This window comes from Protomyctophum bolini (assembly GCF_963924005.1).
Source record: "Protomyctophum bolini genome assembly, chromosome: 12".
Taxonomy (NCBI): Eukaryota; Metazoa; Chordata; class Actinopteri; order Myctophiformes; family Myctophidae; genus Protomyctophum; species Protomyctophum bolini.
Window position 1 is genome coordinate 17,464,358 of NC_137873.1, and position 21,381 is coordinate 17,485,738.

Genomic DNA, 21,381 nt, shown 5'->3' on the forward strand with positions numbered 1-21,381 from the left:
TCTTGTTAGCCATCTTATGCCACTTATGCCTAAACTTGGGGGCATTTTATACAATTTCGAAAAAAACATTTTAAAATTGTGAAAATAGCCAATTCCACATTGACAAGTTGTGAGCTTGTGAGGTATTTGAACTCATCAAAAAAGTAAAGAATGCCAAAACAGTTAAAGCATGTGCTCTTTACACCTCCATAACAATGGCCGATTAGGCCATATATGCTCCCAAATATATACCGCATGCGTGTCTTAAAGAATTCATAAGAGGTGTGTTAGGTTTAGGTTAGGCAATATCACATTGTTAAATCATGGTGTAGGGGCTAATACAGCTAAGGCTGCCATGTTTTTGCCCGTTGGTACAGGAAAACATACCACACAATCAGACTAGGATTTCCATTCCCTCAAAGCCGCAATCTAGAACTTTTAGAACTATAGAACTACTAAAATGTTATTTTGATCATCTGTATGGTAGAGTGTGTTGATACAATATACTATGATTTCTAGTGGGAACACTAGTGGTTGACAAGTGGTATAGGCTGAAGCTCAAAGCACAAAAGCTCCTCAGGCCAAGCGGGCAGGCTGTCTTAGATCACTGGGTAGAGATTTAATTTACACTGCCGGGGGAGACGTAGGTTCAAATTCCCGGAAGGATGTTTAATCTCAGGGATAGTATCTTCAACAACAACCACTACAAGAAAAAAACATTTGGTGAATTTGTTTATTTGTCCCACATTTGAACATTTGAACTGAAGGATTGCAGGTAAATTGTGTCCTTGGTTGACAAAACAGTGACCCTTGAGCAGTCAGAATCCTTGAACCTGATTCGTGGTTGGTTGTGCGCCATTTGTTGCACGGTGAAAATAGTGAATGAGCATTCACTAGTTCCGCTGTGTTGACACTGGCACGCCACCAAGCATAAATCAGGCCTTGTACTATTTACAAAGCAAATGGTGATTTCATTGTGTTATTCTGGTCCTTCTAAACGTCAAACTAAAGTTTGGAAGTTTTGGTAGGTTTGTCTATGTTGTTGTAACAATGCTTTCATAGACAGCATGTGGGAACAACTGACGACCACTGACGACCCTTCCCCTCACTTTGTCGATCTCCCTGTTGCATTAGGGAAAAGGTGAAAGGGTCGTTGCCATGGTGATGAAGGAGCTTCCTGGTAAAAAGGCCTCCTCTGAAGGGAATAGCCTCCTCACCGTGACAACCAAGGTGGGCATGACGAGACCGCCACCCGCCAGGAAGTGGCTGGCCGTGTGGGGGCGTGGCCAACACTTCCTGTTTGGGTTGGTATAGTGGTGCTGTACACACTAGGGCTGGGCGGTGTGACTTCAAAATCACGGTTGTTTTCAATCTTTTGCCTCCGTTACAATCGAGGCGATAAGTCGTGACCTTGCAGATCGCCAAGTAAATCCACAAGCAAACACGCTGTGAGCTTGTTGAGCGGCTATTTTCAGCGAAGGTTTTCCCAGAATATGGGACCCCAGTGGTTAGTCAGACTAATTGTTTTTGTCAATTATATATATAAAAAAAGAAAATGAAAAAAAGAATATCGATTATTTCATAATTATGTAAGGGGAAAACGTTTAGATGTTTGGGTTCATTGCCTGGCCCTAGTAAACACCGTGACTGTTGTGTCTGTGCGAGGATCAGTTTGTCAACCGAGGACGTAAATGATCCTGCTATCAGCATCCGATCAGTCATTTACACTGATCAATTCCACCGTCTGTCTGTCTGTCTGTCTGTCTGTCTGTCTGTCTGTCTGTCTCTCTCCAGTTTAATGTATCTGAAACTGCATTGGATTATATTTAGTATTAAATTAATCCAAGGCACATTATTTTGGTCGGATGTGATCGTGAGTTAATGAGTGTGTGTGTGTGTGTGTGACACACTGTGTGCGTCTGTGTGTGCATGTGTGTACGTGCGTGTGCGTGTGCGTGTGTGCGTCTCTTCGCATCCAACAGTTCATTGTTGTAATAAAATGTCACTTTCCATTTGAACTCAACTCTACTATTTGTGTTCTCCTTCAACCAATCAGAACATGATCATGTGACTGTCTGTTTGTGCTGCTGTTCTATATCCCACTGTTATTTGACAGGTCAGGACTCTGCAGTCTGTGTGTGTGTGTGTGTGTGTGTGTGTGTGTGTGTGTGTGTGTCAGTGGCGTATGCAGGAATTAATTATTACCTTGGCCTGGGAAAATCTTGTTTTTCGGCACGTTGCAAAAATCAAAATGGCGGCTCGATATTGTCACTCTTGGAATATTTTGGACAGAAAGTAGCTCATAACATCTCTACGGGGGACTTTTATGATAAACAAGCGACACCAGATTGAAAGAGGATAATTCAAGCTTGGACTGCAGCTGAAAAGTTGGTAAGTTTAACGTCATTTAAGACCAGGAGATCACAAACCAAAAAACATGCATAGGAAGTTGATGGAGGTTATTGCAACTCTGGATTCAGCCCATTGTAAAAAAATCTAGAGTTGCAAATTGCAGCTAATGTTTGCCTTCAATTTCCTAAAAATATTAAGTCAGGTGTCTTAGAGATTGACAGGTGTAATGTCAGGCTGCTACAAGACACTTCATCCCATCACATTCCCAAATGTAAACAAAAAATCGCACCTTCGTCTTCAATGTTTGTGTTTACACAATGTTTGTGTTTACACAAACATTCAAAGCTGGCCATCCATTGTCAATGGCATTCAATGTTTGTGTTTACTGTTTACACAATGTTTGTGTTCACACAAACCCTCAAAGCTGGACATAGGAGCGCTCCTCAAAAACCATAAAACAACAACATGCACACTCTCCCAAGCAGCCTACTAGTATTGAAGTATTAGTGTACTGTAGAGTATTGAATGAAGACTGCAGAGTGTAACAATTAACAGCTAGTTTCTTTCAACTCACTTCCAAATTACAAATTAGCAAGATAGCACCAGCACCCCATAGCATAGCAGCAGACAACATGGGCACAATCAATGGAAATCCATTCAGCATAAATTACAATTCAATTCTGACCTTTGATGTCTTCGAACATGTAGTAATCCATAAGCAAGGGCGGACGCTGTTGTGGAGTTGCCCAGTAAAGCTGAAGTCCTCAGGATACAACTGTTGTAGGCCTATAGTAGGCTAGCTCCTCTAGGGACTGCTCACTTCCTTTCTTTCCAAAAACTTTGCAATAGACGTTTGGCATTGTGAGGCTAACATTTAGGATACTCTCAGAGAAGCTTCTCATTAATATTTAATCATAAACGAAGATTTCTGGGGTGAAGACAAACAAATCTGCCATATTCTAGAAACAAGCACATGATGTCAGGCATCAGGCAGGCATGACCAATCAATCCATGCAAGGTACAGATGGACAAACTAGGCAATGCCAGTGGCTACGGATCCAGGAAAATGAATAATAATAATAATACACCCACTGCCATATTTTGCTAAATTGAATGCATTCACATTATGAAAAAAGATTTTATTTTATTTTTTGCTGGGCCGAGTTCGGAAATACCTGGGCCTAGGCCCAAGTAGGACCAGGTGTGGATACGCCCCTGGTGTGTGTGTGTGTGTGTGTGTGTGTGTGTGTGTGTGTGTGTGTGTGTGTGTGTGTGTGTGTGCGCGCGCGCATGTATGTGTTAGGACGAGGAGGCAGAGCTACCAGACACAGATAAAGTGTCATATTTACATCCAGTCAGTCTGAACAAACCGGGCTTTGAGACTCTCTCTCTCCCTCCCCCCCCTCTCTCCCGCTCTCCCTCTCTCCCCCTATCCCCCCCCCCCCTCTCCCTCTCTCCCCCTCTCTCTCTCTCCCCCCCCTCTCTCTCTCTCTCTATCTCTCTCTCTCTCTCTCTCTCTCTCTCTCTCTCTCTCTCAGAGAGAGCAGCAGGAGAGTCGTCCCCTGTTGAGTCCGTCCATCGATGACTTCCAGTCTGAGAGTCGTGTTGATGGTCCCGCCCCCCGGCCCGTCACCTCCAACACAGCAGGTACACCCTCTCCTCTCCTCTCCTCTCCTCTCCTCTCCTCTCCTCTCCTCTCCTCTCCTCTAGACAGACGTGGGTAAATTCAGGTGTCACATTTAAATGTACGCACCCGGCCCGTTATATTGCAGATTGACAAATGACAACAGTGCTCGTTCACTGCATCAAGGACACTATTCTGTCTCCTGTATGTTGAGAGTCTGCAATCTGCAGCTATTCCCCCCACACATTTTTTGCTCCAGCCAGGTTTCTGTGGTATTTCTCTTGAAAAATAAACCGATCATCCCGGCCTTTCTGTCAGGGGGGTGGCTGTGCGTCGTTAATGATGTCCATTAATATTTGATACAGCCAGTTTCTGGAGAAAATGGAATTAATGTGGCCACAAAAGCCTTGAAACTACAAGGGTATGAAAGCAATGTCGCTGCTGATATACGTTGCCCAGCTGTCAACACACTGCGTTCCTGAGATTCCTCGTTGACGTAAGCTTAGCTGGCAGTGATTCGACTCGTAATAACCTCGAAACATTAACAATATTTTTTTTTTTAAACAACTTAATTAACATGTCAGTTTCTGTTGTGCAACGGGCAGCTGCAGCCACCCCGCCTACCCGGAAATGTACTGTAGTCTCTGGGTTGTTTGACTCGTTTCTAGCGCTTATTGTGTTACTCTTTGGGTATATTTGTACATTTCAACCTTCAGTCGATGCTTCATAACCATATGAGTGAGTCAATGCAAATAAAAAGTACACAAACCTGTGGACTGGCGCCCTCTACTGACGTCAGTGATGTCAGGACTTCCGTGCTCTATACATTTAAATTATAATAAATTAATACATCCCCCCAAAAATAGCAAAAATGTCACAGACCAAAAAAAGGGGCATAGATATATACAATGAATTAGATTAGGGCTTATTAATTGTAAACTAGCGCACTGCAAGCATAGGTCCCTGTACACGCAAAAAGACTCAAGTACTTATGATGAACAAAGACTGCTCTCAGCCTGCTAGCATAGTTTTGCTAGCAATATTAATTATAGCAACAGCAACCAGGCCGTTAGAACACTAAACATATTTTTTGTTACACTAAACACAGGTATATTTTACCCAATATAAAATATTCCATCAAAAATATTTCTCAAAGTATACATGGCAACTTGAGGTACAAAAAAACTAAACATGGGGGGGCTATCATAGGGGGGTCAAAATCTGTGAAAGACGTGCATATATATTTTTTTATATTCCTAAAAAAATGAGAAATTAAGTTGGGAATTTCTCCTTTCCTAAGACATGTGAGAATGGTCCAGTGAAGAGAAAACCCACTAAACATGGGTGAAATTTACCCGTAGGAAAAACCAGCAATGTGGGCAGGGAAACAAACCTGCCTTCTATGTATGATGTCTCTGAGCATCATGAAGGTACTGAAAGACCCACCCACCTCAGACATCAGCAACATTATGAAAATTGTAAAAATATAATCGTCCGGGTGAAAATCACCCATGTTTAGTGTTGTAGGCAGCACACAATGGAGCAGACCAACATCCGTGCATTCGTTCTGCAGTCCTGTCCACAGCTCTAGACCTGGTGGATCTGAGCGAGCCGGTGGGACCGGGGGAGTGTGCGGCGCCAGTGGGCATCAGGAGGAAGGGGAGTAGCAAGGAGAAGAGGTGTCCTCCTGGCCTGGGCAGCAGGGCCAGCAGCATCCGGGGCAGCCCGGATGGCCTGGGCAGCAGGGCCAGCAGCATCCGGGGCAGCCCCCTGCGCAGGAAGAGAGTGGAGGACCCCGAGCTGATCCAGGTGGACATGGAACATCGGACACCCAGCCCACGGACGCCCCCCGAACGCTCCATAGACTCGGGTACAGTGTGTGTGTGTGTGTGTGTGTGTGTGTGTGTGTGTGTGTGTGTGTGTGTGTGTGCGTGCGTGACTTAGTCAACTGGTCTCTGTAGTATGATCAAGCAGGGCGTTAATTTACCAAAACAAAACACAAAAAGTTGGAAGCTGCAGATAGGAGATCTCTCCCCCCGACAGCAAGGATACTGTACATAGACAGACTGTGTTCCTCTGAATCCCTGAAGATGACCTTTGTTTGGTCGAGGTTGCGTGACCTCTCCCTTCAGCTTCAATCCGCTGCACCTTCGCAATACCGCCGTGCACCCTTCCTGCTTGTATATTAATTATTCAGACAAAATGAATTCTCTCTGGGTTGGTGGCGGTGCACTTCATTTGGTCGAGAGTGCTTTGTGCAGAGTGCAGGCTCTGGAGTTAATCCCTGCTGTTAACATAATGAGGTTGTCACTCACTTCACGACTGACAAAGCGTTCCGAGCTATATTCTGACTGATCTTTATCCCCCTACCTACAGTCACAGATGACCTGCTACAGACTTTGGAAAAATGAACGGAACACGTTGCACACCCAAAATGTGCTGTAGTGCGCGGCAGCAGATGCAGATTCAGATACCAGAATCAGAATCAAACTTATTGTCACGTCACATTACAAGTAAGGTGGGTCATAAACTTGGTTGTACAGGCTCATCAATGCAGTTAGAAAGGAATAAAGGATAGAGAAAGAGAAGCGCATAAAGTGCACTAAATCACTAATGATACAGTGCATGACATGTATGAATATAAAGAAAAGGTCCCTATTAAAACATAAATGAGTTCAGTCTGTGCAGTGTCAGACTTGTCACTCCTCGTCTAATTGCTGACAAGTAAACATTGTTCAAAAGTCTAGTGGTACTACAATACAGTTTTGAACAGTTACATTACAGTAATTCTCAACCTTTTGAATTTCATAGACCACCAGTTTGATATGCATTAGACCTTTGCTGCGTGTCACTCCCCATCTCTCTCTCCCCATTTCAGTCTATCAATATAGGCATATAAAAGCCCAACATATTTAAATCAGAAAGGCACATAACGTACATCAAAACAGAATGTACTTGCAGTGTTTGCTACATTTATTGTTACATGGCCAAGCGATGAGATAGCATAATTCAACAGTGACACTGCATGTGAAGTTTAAACGTCTCATTTCTAAAACTTGAGAAAGTAAGATGAGCTGAGACATCGATCCTATAGGACAGTATAGGGTCACAGATCAGCTACAGATATATATATATATATATATATATATATATATATATATATATATATATTTACAGTAAATGATAGATGAAGAATAATACTGGAGTTGGATGTCACTGAAAACCTGCATATTTAGATATACACTGTTCACTGTAAGTCTTCATAATTTATATACAATAGTACTGTCATCTTAATATGTATACGTTTTATTAATCTCTGGCATGAGAATCTTGCATTTAGTGCGTGCGTGCGTGCGTGCGTGCGTGCGTGAGTGCGTGCGTGCGTGTGTGTGTCCTCTGTCCACAGCTTATCTCGCAAATTACCAGCATCTCTATTTCTTGTGCAGGCTGCCATCAAGCCAAGAACCTAGATTACCAAATGCTTTAGTGTTTGCTTTCAGTGAATGACAACTGTGTCATTTTTGTGAATAGATAATCACAGAGCAATCATTTCCCCAGCTAAAAGAGGAAATTATTGGTTAAACAACATTTCTCACATTTTCTTTACTCGTTGGACGTTGTCAACATGTATATTTAGAACCAGTGAATGGAATGGAAGTGAAGTGAACTCGTACCATGACACTCATGAGCCACAAGAGGGGCAGTACTGTAGCATTGTACTTGGCATGCTATAGTTCCTGTCCCATAGCCTCCTGGGACCTTTTGAAAAATAAAGTATAATCAAATAAAATGTCAAACACGTTTCTGCTCTGTCCCTCTGCAGTGGGCATGTCGTCTCCTCCGATGGAGAAATGGGAGGAGGTGAGTCTTCAGCTGGAAGGCAGGAGGAGGAGATATGAAAAGAGGTGCACCTCCCATCACTCCTCCAGTGAGCTGCTGTGGTAAGCCAACACCTGCCATGTTTGTTTTAGTCCCATCACCGCTCCAGTGAACTGCTGTGGTCAGCCAACACCTGGCATGTTTTAGTCCAGCAGCATCCAGACCAGTGGTTCTCATCAGCCTTATTCAAGGACCACCAGTTTGATGATATAATCTCTGTCGGGTGGAAACCAAAACAGTTACTCAAATTCAAAAGCGTGAAAAGTTTGCAGATCTACAAGCTTGAAACGTGCTTGTAGATCTGCTACTTATGATGCTTTTGTGTGATCAAGGGCATTCATTATGCCACAAACCCCCATTTGGGATCTATTCCAGACTTTTACTTTTCTGTTTTGGTCCATCTGGGACTTTAATTTATGCTTTGCTCTAATGTCCATTATGCAAATATGCAAGAAAATATGCAAGATAGCCTGCTCTGACTGCAAGAAATCTAGCCAAGCACACAAACACATCCATATTAGGTTAAGGTTTTACATTGTTAGTAAGCTCACATACAGCCCTGAAATTCAATTATTTTTATTATTGTCGTGACAAATCACAACTTAAGAAATACATTATTGTTTTGCTTTCATGTGTTTCTTAAATGTTTGTGTCCCTGTCCCTGAGCAAAACCATGGTTAAAACAAGAACTTCAGTACTATACAGATGAATTTAATTTGAACCAGTTCAGATGATGAGCTGAATAATATATGATGAAATGTGGTATATTGTGGATTAAAACATTTATTGTTCACAAATGGAGATAAATCTTAACTTAATGAGAGGTTTAAATGAATGTCTTCCTGTCTCCTTGCAGGTCTGCAGAGTTTAAAACAGCTGCTACCTCTAAGAACAGCTTTGAGGTCCACAGTCTGGACGACATGGACTTCATCAGTTCCCCACAGGTGAGTACAACTCGACTTTGTCAGCCCCCCTCCCCCCCCACACACACACACACACACACACACACACACACACACACACACACACAAAGTCAGTCCAACTCATCTTCATCGCCCCCCCTGCAGTTCTGTATGAGTCATCTGTCCTTGGGTGACAGTGACCTCTGCATGTGTTTCTTATTTCATATTTCTGCCTCTCACGCACGCACGCACGCCCAGTTGGTGGATGGTACTTAAAGTAGTAGACAGCTGGTCTTCAGACAGCAGTTTCCTGTGGTAGATGACCAGCAGACATCTCAGATGACAGAAACATTACTTTGGATCTAGAGTGAAGTTGCAGGTTTTCACTTCACCAGTAGAGTGATGATTCATAAACACGTGGATGGAATGCAGAGGCGAGGGACCCCGGGGAAGGAGAATGAGACTCAGTGTGGGCGTGTAGTCTCATAGGAGGTGAGTTCTAACCACCTGCAGCGTCGCATCCTTTCCGTCGCCAACTCCCTGGGGCCTTCTCTTCCGACTGCCAAGAGCATTCCTTGAGTCCTTCATGGCCGTGGTTCTCAAACTTTTTCGTGCCAAGGACCCCCACGTCAAAATATATTTGGCCACGGTGGCCCATCTGGGGAACCCTTGGAATCTCCCCAAGAACTCCTGGGGTTCCCCGGACCTCACTTTGAGGGCCGATGCTTCAAGGCACACATCTGCCCAACTCCAAAACAGTAATCCATGGCAGGCCTCAGTCATCCGAGCTCGACTACTGTAACTCTCCTCGTGGATGGCCTCTTGGCATGCTAACCGAAGCAAAACCTCCCAAACGATCCAGAAATGCTGCAGCACGCCTGGATTTCAACCACCTAAAATTGTCTCCCACTTTCCCATTCCCTTCATTGGCTTCCAGATTGCTGTCCTTATCTATAGTAGGCAAAAGAAAAGAAAGAAAAGAAAAGAAAGCTTTCATTATTCATTAAGGGTCCTGGAAAGTATCCAATGTCCTGGAAAACATACATACATTTTTCCAAAACATGTATAACATTACACGAAATATGTAACATAATATATACGGTAAAGTCATTTTTTGCCAAACCGGCTGCATGATTGCAGCCTAATGTGTACTGGGCGTGACAAAAAGAACAGATCTTCAAGCTCCACAGCGTGATCCTATGCCCTAGATTTGGAATGGAATTACAATTTACAATTTAGGCATTTAGCAGACGCTAAATGCGTCCTTATATACCTTATGTCTTCTATGCTTCGTTTTTGCTACACTGCCTGTCTTTGGGCATGTGCACATAGGAGTAAAGACACTCATTATTGCGCTGAATGATTGTTATATAGGTCTGGAAATTGGGTTCAACATTCTGGAAAAGTTTGGGAAATTCATTGGTAAAAATGTGTTGGAACCCTGATAGTTCAAACCTCTCTGGGGATGGCTCACGATACAACCAAACCATCCAACCCTATACGGCCGTTCAGTACAAACCTCTCTGGGGATGGCTCACGATACAACCAAACCATCCAACCCTATACGGCCGTTCCTGCTCAGCGAGATCAGCTAACACTGGAGCCTTCTCCCTGCAACACCCGCCACACATCCTCTTCTCCCTTCTGACTCACAAACTGTGGAATAAAGTCCCCATTGCAGGCAGAACTGCAGACTCACTCTTCTTTTTTCCAGTGGTGGAAAAAGTATTCACAATTATATATTTAAGTATCGATAGCCTATACTGCAATGTAGAAATACTCTGTTACAAGTAAGTGGCTGGAATTCAAATTTACTTGAGTAAAAGTACAAAGGTATTCGTATCGAAATGTACTTTAAGTACCAAAAGTGAAAGTATACTCATTATGCAGAATGTCCCTTTTCAACTTTTCAAGTTTGTAGATCGGCGATTTTCAATGTAGGCTATATAGGGCTGAAGTGTTTTGTAAAAGTAATCAAAATCTACAAAGTAACAAGTACCTAAAGTTTAAAAATAAAGTACAACATCTGGATCCGAGTTGTAGTGGAGTAGAACTGTCAAAGATATTTTTAGAACTCAAATCAGAGTCATTAAGAAATACACAGGGCAGAGAGTGGCATGAAACAATGATACTATTTAATACAAGGGATCACGAGCCCAGGGAGACTGCACGCATGCAAGCCTCACGAGCCCTATACATTGCTCTCCTTTATACACACATGAGAGCAGAAAATACATTGAAGGTGTGGTCAGTAGTGGTCAAACATGGTCAGACATTGGCCTCCTGTAAGAATAGGTCCTCTGACGGACAGCCAACAGGTGGATAGTATTCTCATTTCGAAACTTCTCTTACATTCCATCCTTTTAGTTTTTTGTCAATGAATCTAAATATTAATTTATATGAATATGAATATTAATTGACACCAAAGAACATGAAATACTATACTCTATGCAAATTTACTACAAAAAGATGACTTTCATATATGGACTATATCCTGGAATGAGCAAGGTTTACATTCAAGTGTATCCAATGTCACACGATCATTTGTATTTTTAATTACACTCAAGACACTTCTGATGGCTGGTAGGGGCGAAAACCCATTCTATTGGGTGAAAATTCCAATCCTACGATCCTCGATTTGTCTTTTGTGAGCGATCACTTCATAAGCCAGCACTTCAGGTGTATAGTGGTTGCGTGGTTGTTCTCCACACAAATGTTCGTTGTGTCACAAGTTGTAGCTTCATGGCATCTAGTCTTTTTTCCCCATGGTGGGCACAGCATTCCTTCTTTATCTGGCTCTCGTCACATCTGTCACTGGGGGGTGACCGGGGTTGAATGTGAGTGGGCCTTGTAGGGAGTCTGGATGGACATGATGATGTGACTTCACTTCTTTGCATGGGTGTCACTAGCCCATGTGACATATTTATATCTGTCATGTTTCTCAGAACTATAGAGGAAAAAAACACCTTGTGCACATTATTTGTTCACTTGAAATATTTCCACCATGATTAAAAAGGTGGTTATACAGAATTCATTTCATTATTATTATTTATTTTACATTAATTGTTTTCATAAAACAGTAGACTAATGTCAATGTATGTGTATATTTACCCAACATACAAACCCAGATTGCTTTCTCCTTGTTTCCATTTGGGTTTTCCCCTTTTTTAAACACATCTCCTGATATGTTTCTCTTAATATTTTGGATTTCAGAGCTGGAAAAAACAAAACAAACACTACACCCTACACTAAAACATTTGTTCTATAAATTTCTTGGATGGTAATACCTAATTATTTAAGACCTATCTTGATCATGGTTGTCTAATTTCTGGTTAAAACTCTTTTATAGTTATTAACTTTATAGACATGTTGCACATTGTTGAATCTTTACACAGTATTTCATCAGACTATTACACTATACTTCTAGTTCAGTATGCCAATCCGAATATTTCAATAATGTCTGAGATCTGTAATACATTCGTGTCTCTTTTGTGGGATTGGTTTCTTACCTTGTTGACGTAGTGTGTTATAGACAGATACTAATTTTTCCCTTGTACTTTCCTCCTGCAATTGCATTTTTATTTATTTATCACAATACCACAACACTCTTCCTAGACACGTTAATCTAAGATTTTAGTGAGTTAGTCAATATTACCATATTAACCATGCCGTGCACAATGGGAAAAAGATAATTGTCATTAAAATTGTCACACATTTGGATAGGCTCTCTGATCGGTACATCAGCCATCCTCGCCACCTGGAACAATTGAATTAACAGTGACTTCCATCCTGGAAAGTAGGAAAGAACAATCTTCATTATATTACAATAATTTTACCTAAAGATAACATGTTATACAATATACATAGTGATACATTTTACATTTTAACCCTTATAAGCCTATTCAATAAACATCACACACCACACAAACATACCCGGGTCATTCATCCTTGATCACACTCATAGCTGTGGCCTAACCAATAGGACAGTACTTGAGTCACTAGACTCAGCTTACTTTTTACTGAAGTTGCCTGCATAAATGGCCAGGTGCCATTGACACCAACAAAACCTAACTCCCCATGGAGACAAGTTAATGTTGCTGTTTACTAATTACTCATGTACAAAGCTACAAATAAATCAAACATGATGAATAATTTCACTAATCACTCCAATTTACTTACAAATAATTAAAATATTTACAAATACTTAAAATGAATTAAATCTAAATGTTCCACTGCCTATCAAATTAATTAAATTACCTATATGTTCCAATACCTATCAAATTAATCAAATTACCTAGCCTATGCAATGAATTAAATTAGCCTATGCGTTCCCCCCCTGTGAGCATTTATTTCTGATTCAGACAGAGAGAACTGCTCACAATCGCTAGGGATAATATTATCAAGCTATTTAAAACACCACCAACCTATTACCACTAACTGTGACTTTCTCCTTATTTTCCACTCTGGGAATGCCCTCAAAGTGTCAGTTGACATGACAGTGTGAAGGAGTCAAGTCAGCTGTTTGATTGACAGCTGCATGACTCAGACTGAGCACATTGGTGAGGAAAGACCCTCCATGGATATATACACAATAATACATATACGTATCTGGCCCTGTAGTTGGGATCTGCTATTTCTAAAAATCCTGTTCTTTCAATGGATATATAATATATACACAATAAAGCATAAACGTATCTGGCCCTGTAGTTGGGATCTGCTTTTTCTAAAAATCCTGTCCTTTCTACCGACGCACTCAATTCTGAGCGAGTTTTAATAAGCTAAAATGGGCCATTCCTAGATTATACATCATGCTGGAAAGTTACGGCCTTATCCGCCTCTAATGGCATGCCCAGGATCTGGTCATCCCACCTTAATGGGATGTCAAAACATATTTAGGACTACCGTTAAGCCGATACTGTTAATTTACATAATTATTTCCCTAACTTCAAATAAACTTTATCTCACATTAACTAGAAAACAACAAATCGGAAAGATAACATCTAGGAATACATTCAGAAAAATCAACAAAATATAATACAATGTAGATTTGGTGGTTTTTTAACTGTTAAATCTCGCTTATTGAAAATAGCTGATCTGCAAGTCCCCTCCCGTAGATCAGACCTGCAGGCCAAAATACAAAATACTTACTAAAACCGGATTGCCTCCACCCCCCTCATTTGCGTAAATCATCAACTCACTTAAGATCATCAACTTTACAAGACTTTACAAATCTACAAGATTGAAACCTCACAGCTTGACACAGTGGGCCCAAAATTGGTAAAATTGGTACAAGTCGAGGGCCGGACTGTGTTTCAACACACGGCCCATCTTTGGGGAGAGGGGTAGCTGAAAGTTGACCACAAGTGATATACTTTCACTGCCGATCAATAGTGGAGAGAAGACGCATGATTGCTCTTGTGGGCCCTCGATACGTGACAATGCACTCGCCGTGCATTGTGGGACTTGTAATATTATGGTGGTCCGTGCAATATACCAGAGGGCCAGTTCTAATACCAATTAAATATCATCCTACGGGCTACGATAATTCCTTCATGGGCCTAATTTGGCCCCGGGCCTACAGGGAGCCATGGTCAACAACCTGGTCAATGCTGTCACAATGTCACAACGAAAGTTATAAAATTGACACCGTTAATGACACCAAGAGACTTTGCACACACTCATGTGGGTTGTGAAAGTTGGCACCTCTAATGTTCTCATTGATAAAATAATAACGCTAGTATTTACATGACTTGTAACTTGCACAAAAACATAACGTTCAACTGGCAAGTAGAGAATACAAAAACCACACCTGCGAAATGAGGGGTGTTCTATTGTACATCATCATAAATGGCCATTTACTGCTTTCTATATAGATAATATAAGTGATATTATCCATAACTAAACCTTTGGCCTCCTGGGACAAATTATATGATCAGCTAGACACCCAATTCAAATTGAGCCTCATAGCTTATCCTACAAATGTGTATGTGTCTTAATGAACTGATCAGCATGCTTGCTGCCTTCTGTTATGGCATAGAAAAATCCCTGTCTAACACAAGGATGCAAGCTGGAAATGACAACTGTTTACGCCCCTTCTTGGGATATTTTGCAAGTTTACTCTACTTACAAGGACGAAGCTCTCACTTTCAAAATTGACGTTACTGGCATTTGTTGCTACAAGTAATACAGACAAATCAGATTAAAATATTCTGACCATTGTTTCTCCCATAGGGAAACATGACAGTCACAGACTGTTTGCAATGCAACATCGACTGTTAAATCTAACACCTGAGGTGACTTCTAGAACGCCTTGTTGTTGAAGTGGGACTCATAAATCCCTTTGACTTATAAGGAGTCGCATCTTACAGACTGAATCACCGGGGTGTCCAGCACGGACACCTGTTACTTAAGTGACATGATGTCATGCTATGAGCCTCTCACGTAATTTAAAACCAGTTACCTAAAAACTAAAACAATGACCAGCTCAGTGGCCTTGTGGACAAAGTGTCCGGCTGACCGCCCTGAGACTGGGAGGTCGCAGCTCGTCGACCCCCGGCCAGGTCAATCAAAGATTCTAAAAATGGGACCCAGTGCCGCCCTGCTTGACACTCAGCATCAAGGGCTGGACTGGGGTTCAATCCCTGCGACATACTAGTGTCATGTCCAGGGGGTGTACTTATACATCAAGTTGCCTCACGCTACAGAAACAGGAGATGGGCTCTTCTCTATGGGCCTCATGGCTCGGCAAGGCCACTTAAATAGGAATACTCTAGTCTGCAGACGATTTTAAATCTTTCGTATCCCACAAATGACATATCTCTTAATGTTCTATACCGTTGTACATTATCTATTTTATTTAAGGGTACAATATCGTTTACGCATTTCTAATCTACCTATACTTAAGTCAATCTGTAGAGTCGAACTTGCCTCTGACTACAGACCACTATTTGCATGTTATATCTGAGTGGCAATTGACCACTACACAAAATTACATCCCCTTTTTGGGCTGTAGGGGTTTCTGATTTGAGCGTAATCTTATATAGGCCCCTACATTTTTGGTTCCTCTCAAGAAATCATTATGCCTTTTAAAACTATCTGTTCCTTGATATTTATTCACATCAGGATCAATTCACTATGAGAGTAGTGAGTCCTAAAACTTTAATTCCATTGTCTGATTAGATTATTGACTATAGGAAAATGGTATGGTCATATTTACAAGCCAGCACTACATACTCCACATTGAATCAAAAGTATATTCCCTAAAAATGTCAAATGTCACCTAGTGTAGGCCTACTACCAGAAGTACCAGTATATAAAACTATACGGTCACCTCAGCTCACAAGCTCAATGACCCCCCCCTTTGAAGGAGAGTGTCTTGTTACCTGTGTCTCGAAACTGCTTAATTTAGGCATGTATCGTAGCGGAAATAGCACACTTGGCTCATAAGCCACTTTTACTCACCCACTCATTGTGAGATCACCGACACACCACCACCACAACCGCACATCGCCCCCAAGACGCTCAGTGTTCAATCACATGAAAAGAAAAAGACAATCATTAGTTCATCAAGCCCATGGTCCATTGTTCATCTGTCCGAGTGCACGCTGTCACTCACATGTCCTTGTTCCCAAAATGTCATTTCCTGCCATTTCCTGCCGTGTTGGGCCCCAAACCAACACATGCAAATATTGTTCAGAAATCCAAGTGCAGAACAGTCTACTGACAAACCACTGTGCATGTGGCTTGTATTGTCCTCTCTTTAGCAACTGTGCGATGTGATCAATGGTGCAATCAGTGGTCGAACAATAACCAGGTTACGCAAAAACACAGTACTATTCATTTCTATGTCTGGTAAATCAACTCTGCTGATAAGACTCATGTAAGAGTTCCGCACGTTTCACTTTAAGTTCATATAATACCATTACTCAATACTCCAATGTGGTAACTCAAGTTTCTGCTTGTTCATATATGACCAACATAATTCCAATTTCATTATCCCTAACGGATGGACCTATTAGTATATTTAGGTGGGACTGCGTCTCGCGCTCAATTAAATAGTCCCAACCCACATACTCCAGTCCTTCATACATTTTAGCCATGTCGAAATATCTGTTCTCCATGGGCACACTTTTGTGAGCTTGTTGATCTGCTAAATTGAAAGGGTTTCTTAAATATAGCCACAACTAATATCAATTTACTCAAGTAAGCCTATGTTTGAATTCTACAATTACTTGTTACAGAGTATACTTATAGCGATTACGTAATACATCTTAGAAACTTTCTCCTGTAATGCTGTAAAACACTGAACTTAATACTAGACTCATTAACACTCACCCAAAAATCCTCCTTGCTTGCCTCATCTCATCTGGTGTGTGGCCACTCAGGACAGCTGCTATGGAGGATGGGGGTGAAGGAATCTCTACACTGCCTATCCTGACAAATGTCCATTTAGCTAAATCTGACTTTAGGTTCCCTAAGGACCTTCTAGTATTTCTCAAAAATGCACAATGATATATTCTGTATAGTAACAAAACAAAACGGGAAATCTCCCAGGAAAAACACACAGGGGTTCCTGTCTTGACTAGGTAAAAATATGATGATAGTTACACACATTACCTTATTCTATATGGAATACTATAATCTACCTATATATATATTTTTTTTTTATGCTTCGAGTATAATCTTGCCTATCGATTTAGTCCAAATATAAGAAGCGACAAAGCACAATTACTCTATATATACATACATATATATATACACATGTATATTTTTCTTTTCCCCTTATTTCACCTTTCCTAACCAGCCATAACACTGGAACATTGCTATACTGTCATTTCATTTATGATAAGACTAATAGCATACTATATGGCCAAAATAATTAGTTAATCATGTTGCTGTTAGTTAATTACTTTGAATACTCGAATTTTAACCATTTCCTACCTACTGCTCTGCTATCCTGTTTGACACATGCCAACAAGGTTACACTGGTGTCCCTTCACTCTTTGTGGTGACACCATGGACAGTGCTATTCCTGGCCGACTACCAGGAATACATTCTTTATACTATTTTGTTCAAAATGCCACAACCAATACTATAGGATCATGATTGATTTTTACAAAATAGTATTTCCGTTCATCCATATGTAGGTGTACATTCTACATTGCACATTCATACTCAGCTGCTCGAGTCTTACGCACAGAACCTATGAATTAATCTCATACAATTTGCTGTCTCACAAGTCTCCTTTGACCTCCCCGGTGAGCTTGTCGGTCCCACACGGAGAGAAATGAAAGAGAATTTCAGTGGACGCTATTTGTATGATATTCCTATACTTGCTCCATCCCATTGACATTTTATCTAGTTTTCTTTTATATAAATGCCTAACTATACGGGCTTCATTTTTCGCTTGCCACTGGACAACGTTTTTGATCCTGTTCTATTTTACGGGCTCCGACATCTGCAATTATATTCACTTTACATTACTGCTAACGTATTAATTATATCGTCTGTAATGTGAAGATAATTATTTAAACGTGTAGTTCAATATCACGCCTATTTTCCTTTGTCCCTGTTTTAATGATCGAGATGTTACATCGGCATATCGATTATATGCGCAACATAACTATGGACTTCAGTTGATTTATACCAGCCATATACCGATAAAGGATTATAACCTGCTTACTTATCCCAGTGATATGCTGATAAAGGACTTCTAGCCTATTTATTTATGCCAGTGATATACTGATAAAGGACTTCTAGCCTATTTATTTATGCCAGTGATATACTGATAAAGGACTTCTAGCCTATTTATTTATGCCAGTTATATACTGATAAAGGACTTCTAACCTAGAGTGGATTATTAATACCACATGGCCTTATAGCCAAAAACATATTTACCAATACAATTGATAAGGGAAATGTCACCCTTGGAGTGGACTACTACTACCACATGGCCTTATCGCCAAGACATATATTATCAAAATACTTTGATAAAGGAAATGTCACCAAACATATTTACCAATATAATTGATAAGGGAAATGTCACCCTTTTAGTATGGACTATTAATACCATACGGCCTTGAGCCAGACATGTGTACCAAATAACTTGATAACGGAAATGTCACCTTAGAGTGGATTACTACTACCACATGGCCTTATAGCCAAGACATGTGTACCAAATAAATTGATAACGGAAATGTCACCTTAGAGTGCTAGTATCTTGTACGGTTGTATCTGTAATGACACAGCTTTAAAATACGAAACCCTAAATTAAACATTGAGTCAAACCACTCTTACCCCAAAGTCCGTTTTGGTGTTATCCCTGTCGATCAGCAACTCAGATTCATATGTACAGCGCTATATCCTGAAAAAGAGAATGCTGACGGACAGTGGAAAAACCGTGCTCACACAGCGCCATAATTGTCAAAGATATTTTTAGAACTCAAATCAGAGTCATTAAGAAATACACAGGGCAGAGAGTGGCATGAAACAATGATACTATTTAATACAAGGGATCACGAGCCCAGGGAGACTGCACGCATGCAAGCCTCACGAGCCCTATACATTGCTCTCCTTTATACACACATGAGAGCAGAAAATACATTGAAGGTGTGGTCAGTAGTGGTCAAACATGGTCAGACATTGGCCTCCTGTAAGAATAGGTCCTCTGACGGACAGCCAACAGGTGGATAGTATTCTCATTTCGAAACTTCTCTTACAGAACTTTGTAGAAGTAAAAGTATTGGAAATTGGAAATACTGGAAGTACAAATACCTCAAAATTGTACTTTTTTCCATAGTCTCACCTCTCCAGACTGCACCTCACCCTAGCATTCCTCTGTCCTTGTGTTCTCTCCAGACTGTACCTCACCCTAGCATTCCTCTGTCCTTGTGTTCTCTCCAGACTGCACCTCACCCTAGCATTCCTCTGTCCTTGTGTTCTCTCCAGACTGTACCTCACCCTAGCATTCCTCTGTCCTTGTGTTCTCTCCAGACTGTACCTCACCCTAGCATTCCTCTGTCCTTGTGTTCTCTCCAGACTGCACCTCACCCTAGCATTCCTCTGTCCTTGTGTTCTCTCCAGACTGTACCTCACCCTAGCATTCCTCTGTCTTTGTGTTCTCTCCAGACTGTACCTCACCCTAGCTGTTAGCGCCCTCGGTTTTGTGAAAGAATTAGAATGTGGATGGTCTCAACGGGTGTTGTTTATTTCTCTTCAGGTACATGTGAAGATCTTGGAACACCGTGAAAACTATAAAACAGAATAAATACTTTAAGAATCATACCAAACATTTCATAGTTTTCAATAAAATCAGTGCATTTGAGTTAATCACTTTTGTACAAGTCAACAATAAAATACTTAATTTACAGTTGATCCTAATCAGTGATTCAATATACCTCAGGTCATTTCAATAAACAAACAAGCAGATCATGAAGCAAAGGCACCACAAACAATGAAAATAAACAAAACAAAAAGCAACTAAACCCAAAGTAAATCATGAAAGAAATCCAAACAAACAAATCAAAAAGTAAGTCTGTACCTCACTCCGCTAACTGAGGGGCTAAAGGCTGAGTAGACAGCCACCGTAGACTTCAAACATCACCAAACGATTAGGGGAACATTAGATGCAGGTATTTGGCACATCGATCACTGTCCCAGCAAAGCAGACACTGTGGACATTATGGACAGATTCACTTAACAGTCGACCAACGCTACACATCATCTAGCAGGTTTTTAACATTGCATAATTAGTGTGAACATGGATGCTGCAACCAAAACAAAACATACCGTCTGGCGCTGCTACTTTGAGACATACGCTGCTCTCTCCCCTGTCCCTATGTCACTGTTTGCGTGTGGATGATCAGGTGAGTGAAGTGAGTAGACTTATGTTCGTGTCAGTGCGGTGACAGGAAGTTCCAAAGTAAAAGGTGAACCAAATTACAGGAAATGTCAAAATAAAGGTTAACCACATAAGCAACAAAAAATAACAATTAAAGTTAAGTGTCCCCGGCAGTTATACTAGCATTCCTCTGTCCTTGTGTTCTCTCCAGACTGCACCTCACCCTAGATTTCCTCTGTCCTTGTGTTCTCTCCTTACTGCACCTCACCCTAGCATTCCTCTGTCCTTGTGTTCTCTCCAGACTGCACCTCACCCTAGAATTCCTCTGTCCTTGTGTTCTCTCCAGACTGCACCTCACCCTAGAATTCCTCTGTCCTTGTGTTCTCTCCTTACTGCACCTCACCCTAGCATTCCTCTGTCTTTGTGTTCTCTCCTTACTGCACCTCACCCTAGCATTCCTCTGTCCTTGTTCTCTCCTTACTGCACCTCACCCTAGCATTCCTCTGTCTTTGTGTTCTCTCCTTACTGCACCTCACCCTAGCATTCCTCTGTCCTTGTGTTCTCTCCTTACTGCACCTCACCCTAGCATTCCTCTGTCTTTGTGTTCTCTCCTTACTGCACCTCACCCTAGAATTCCTCTGTCCTTGTGTTCTCTCCTTACTGCACCTCACCCTAGCATTCCTCTGTCTTTGTGTTCTCTCCTTACTGTACCTCACCCTAGCATTCCTCTGTCCTTGTGTTCTCTCCAGACTGTACCTCACCCTAGCATTCCTCTGTCTTTGTGTTCTCTCCAAACTGTACCTCAC

General features: G+C 41.3%; 1 protein-coding gene across 1 annotated transcript in view; it reads left to right on the plus strand.

Annotated features, from left to right (window-relative positions):
• pex5lb (peroxisomal biogenesis factor 5-like b) overlaps positions 1–21,381 on the plus strand; it is a gene marked incomplete at its 3' end in the record, with an annotated part of 65,147 nt that overhangs the window by 25,216 nt on the left and 18,550 nt on the right. The window contains exons 2-6 of the mRNA XM_080778821.1: positions 1,114–1,209; positions 3,870–3,978; positions 5,529–5,825; positions 7,779–7,896; positions 8,691–8,778. Coding sequence (XP_080634947.1) covers positions 1,114–1,209; positions 3,870–3,978; positions 5,529–5,825; positions 7,779–7,896; positions 8,691–8,778 — 708 coding nt within the window. The remainder of the gene's footprint in view (positions 1–1,113; positions 1,210–3,869; positions 3,979–5,528; positions 5,826–7,778; positions 7,897–8,690; positions 8,779–21,381) is intronic.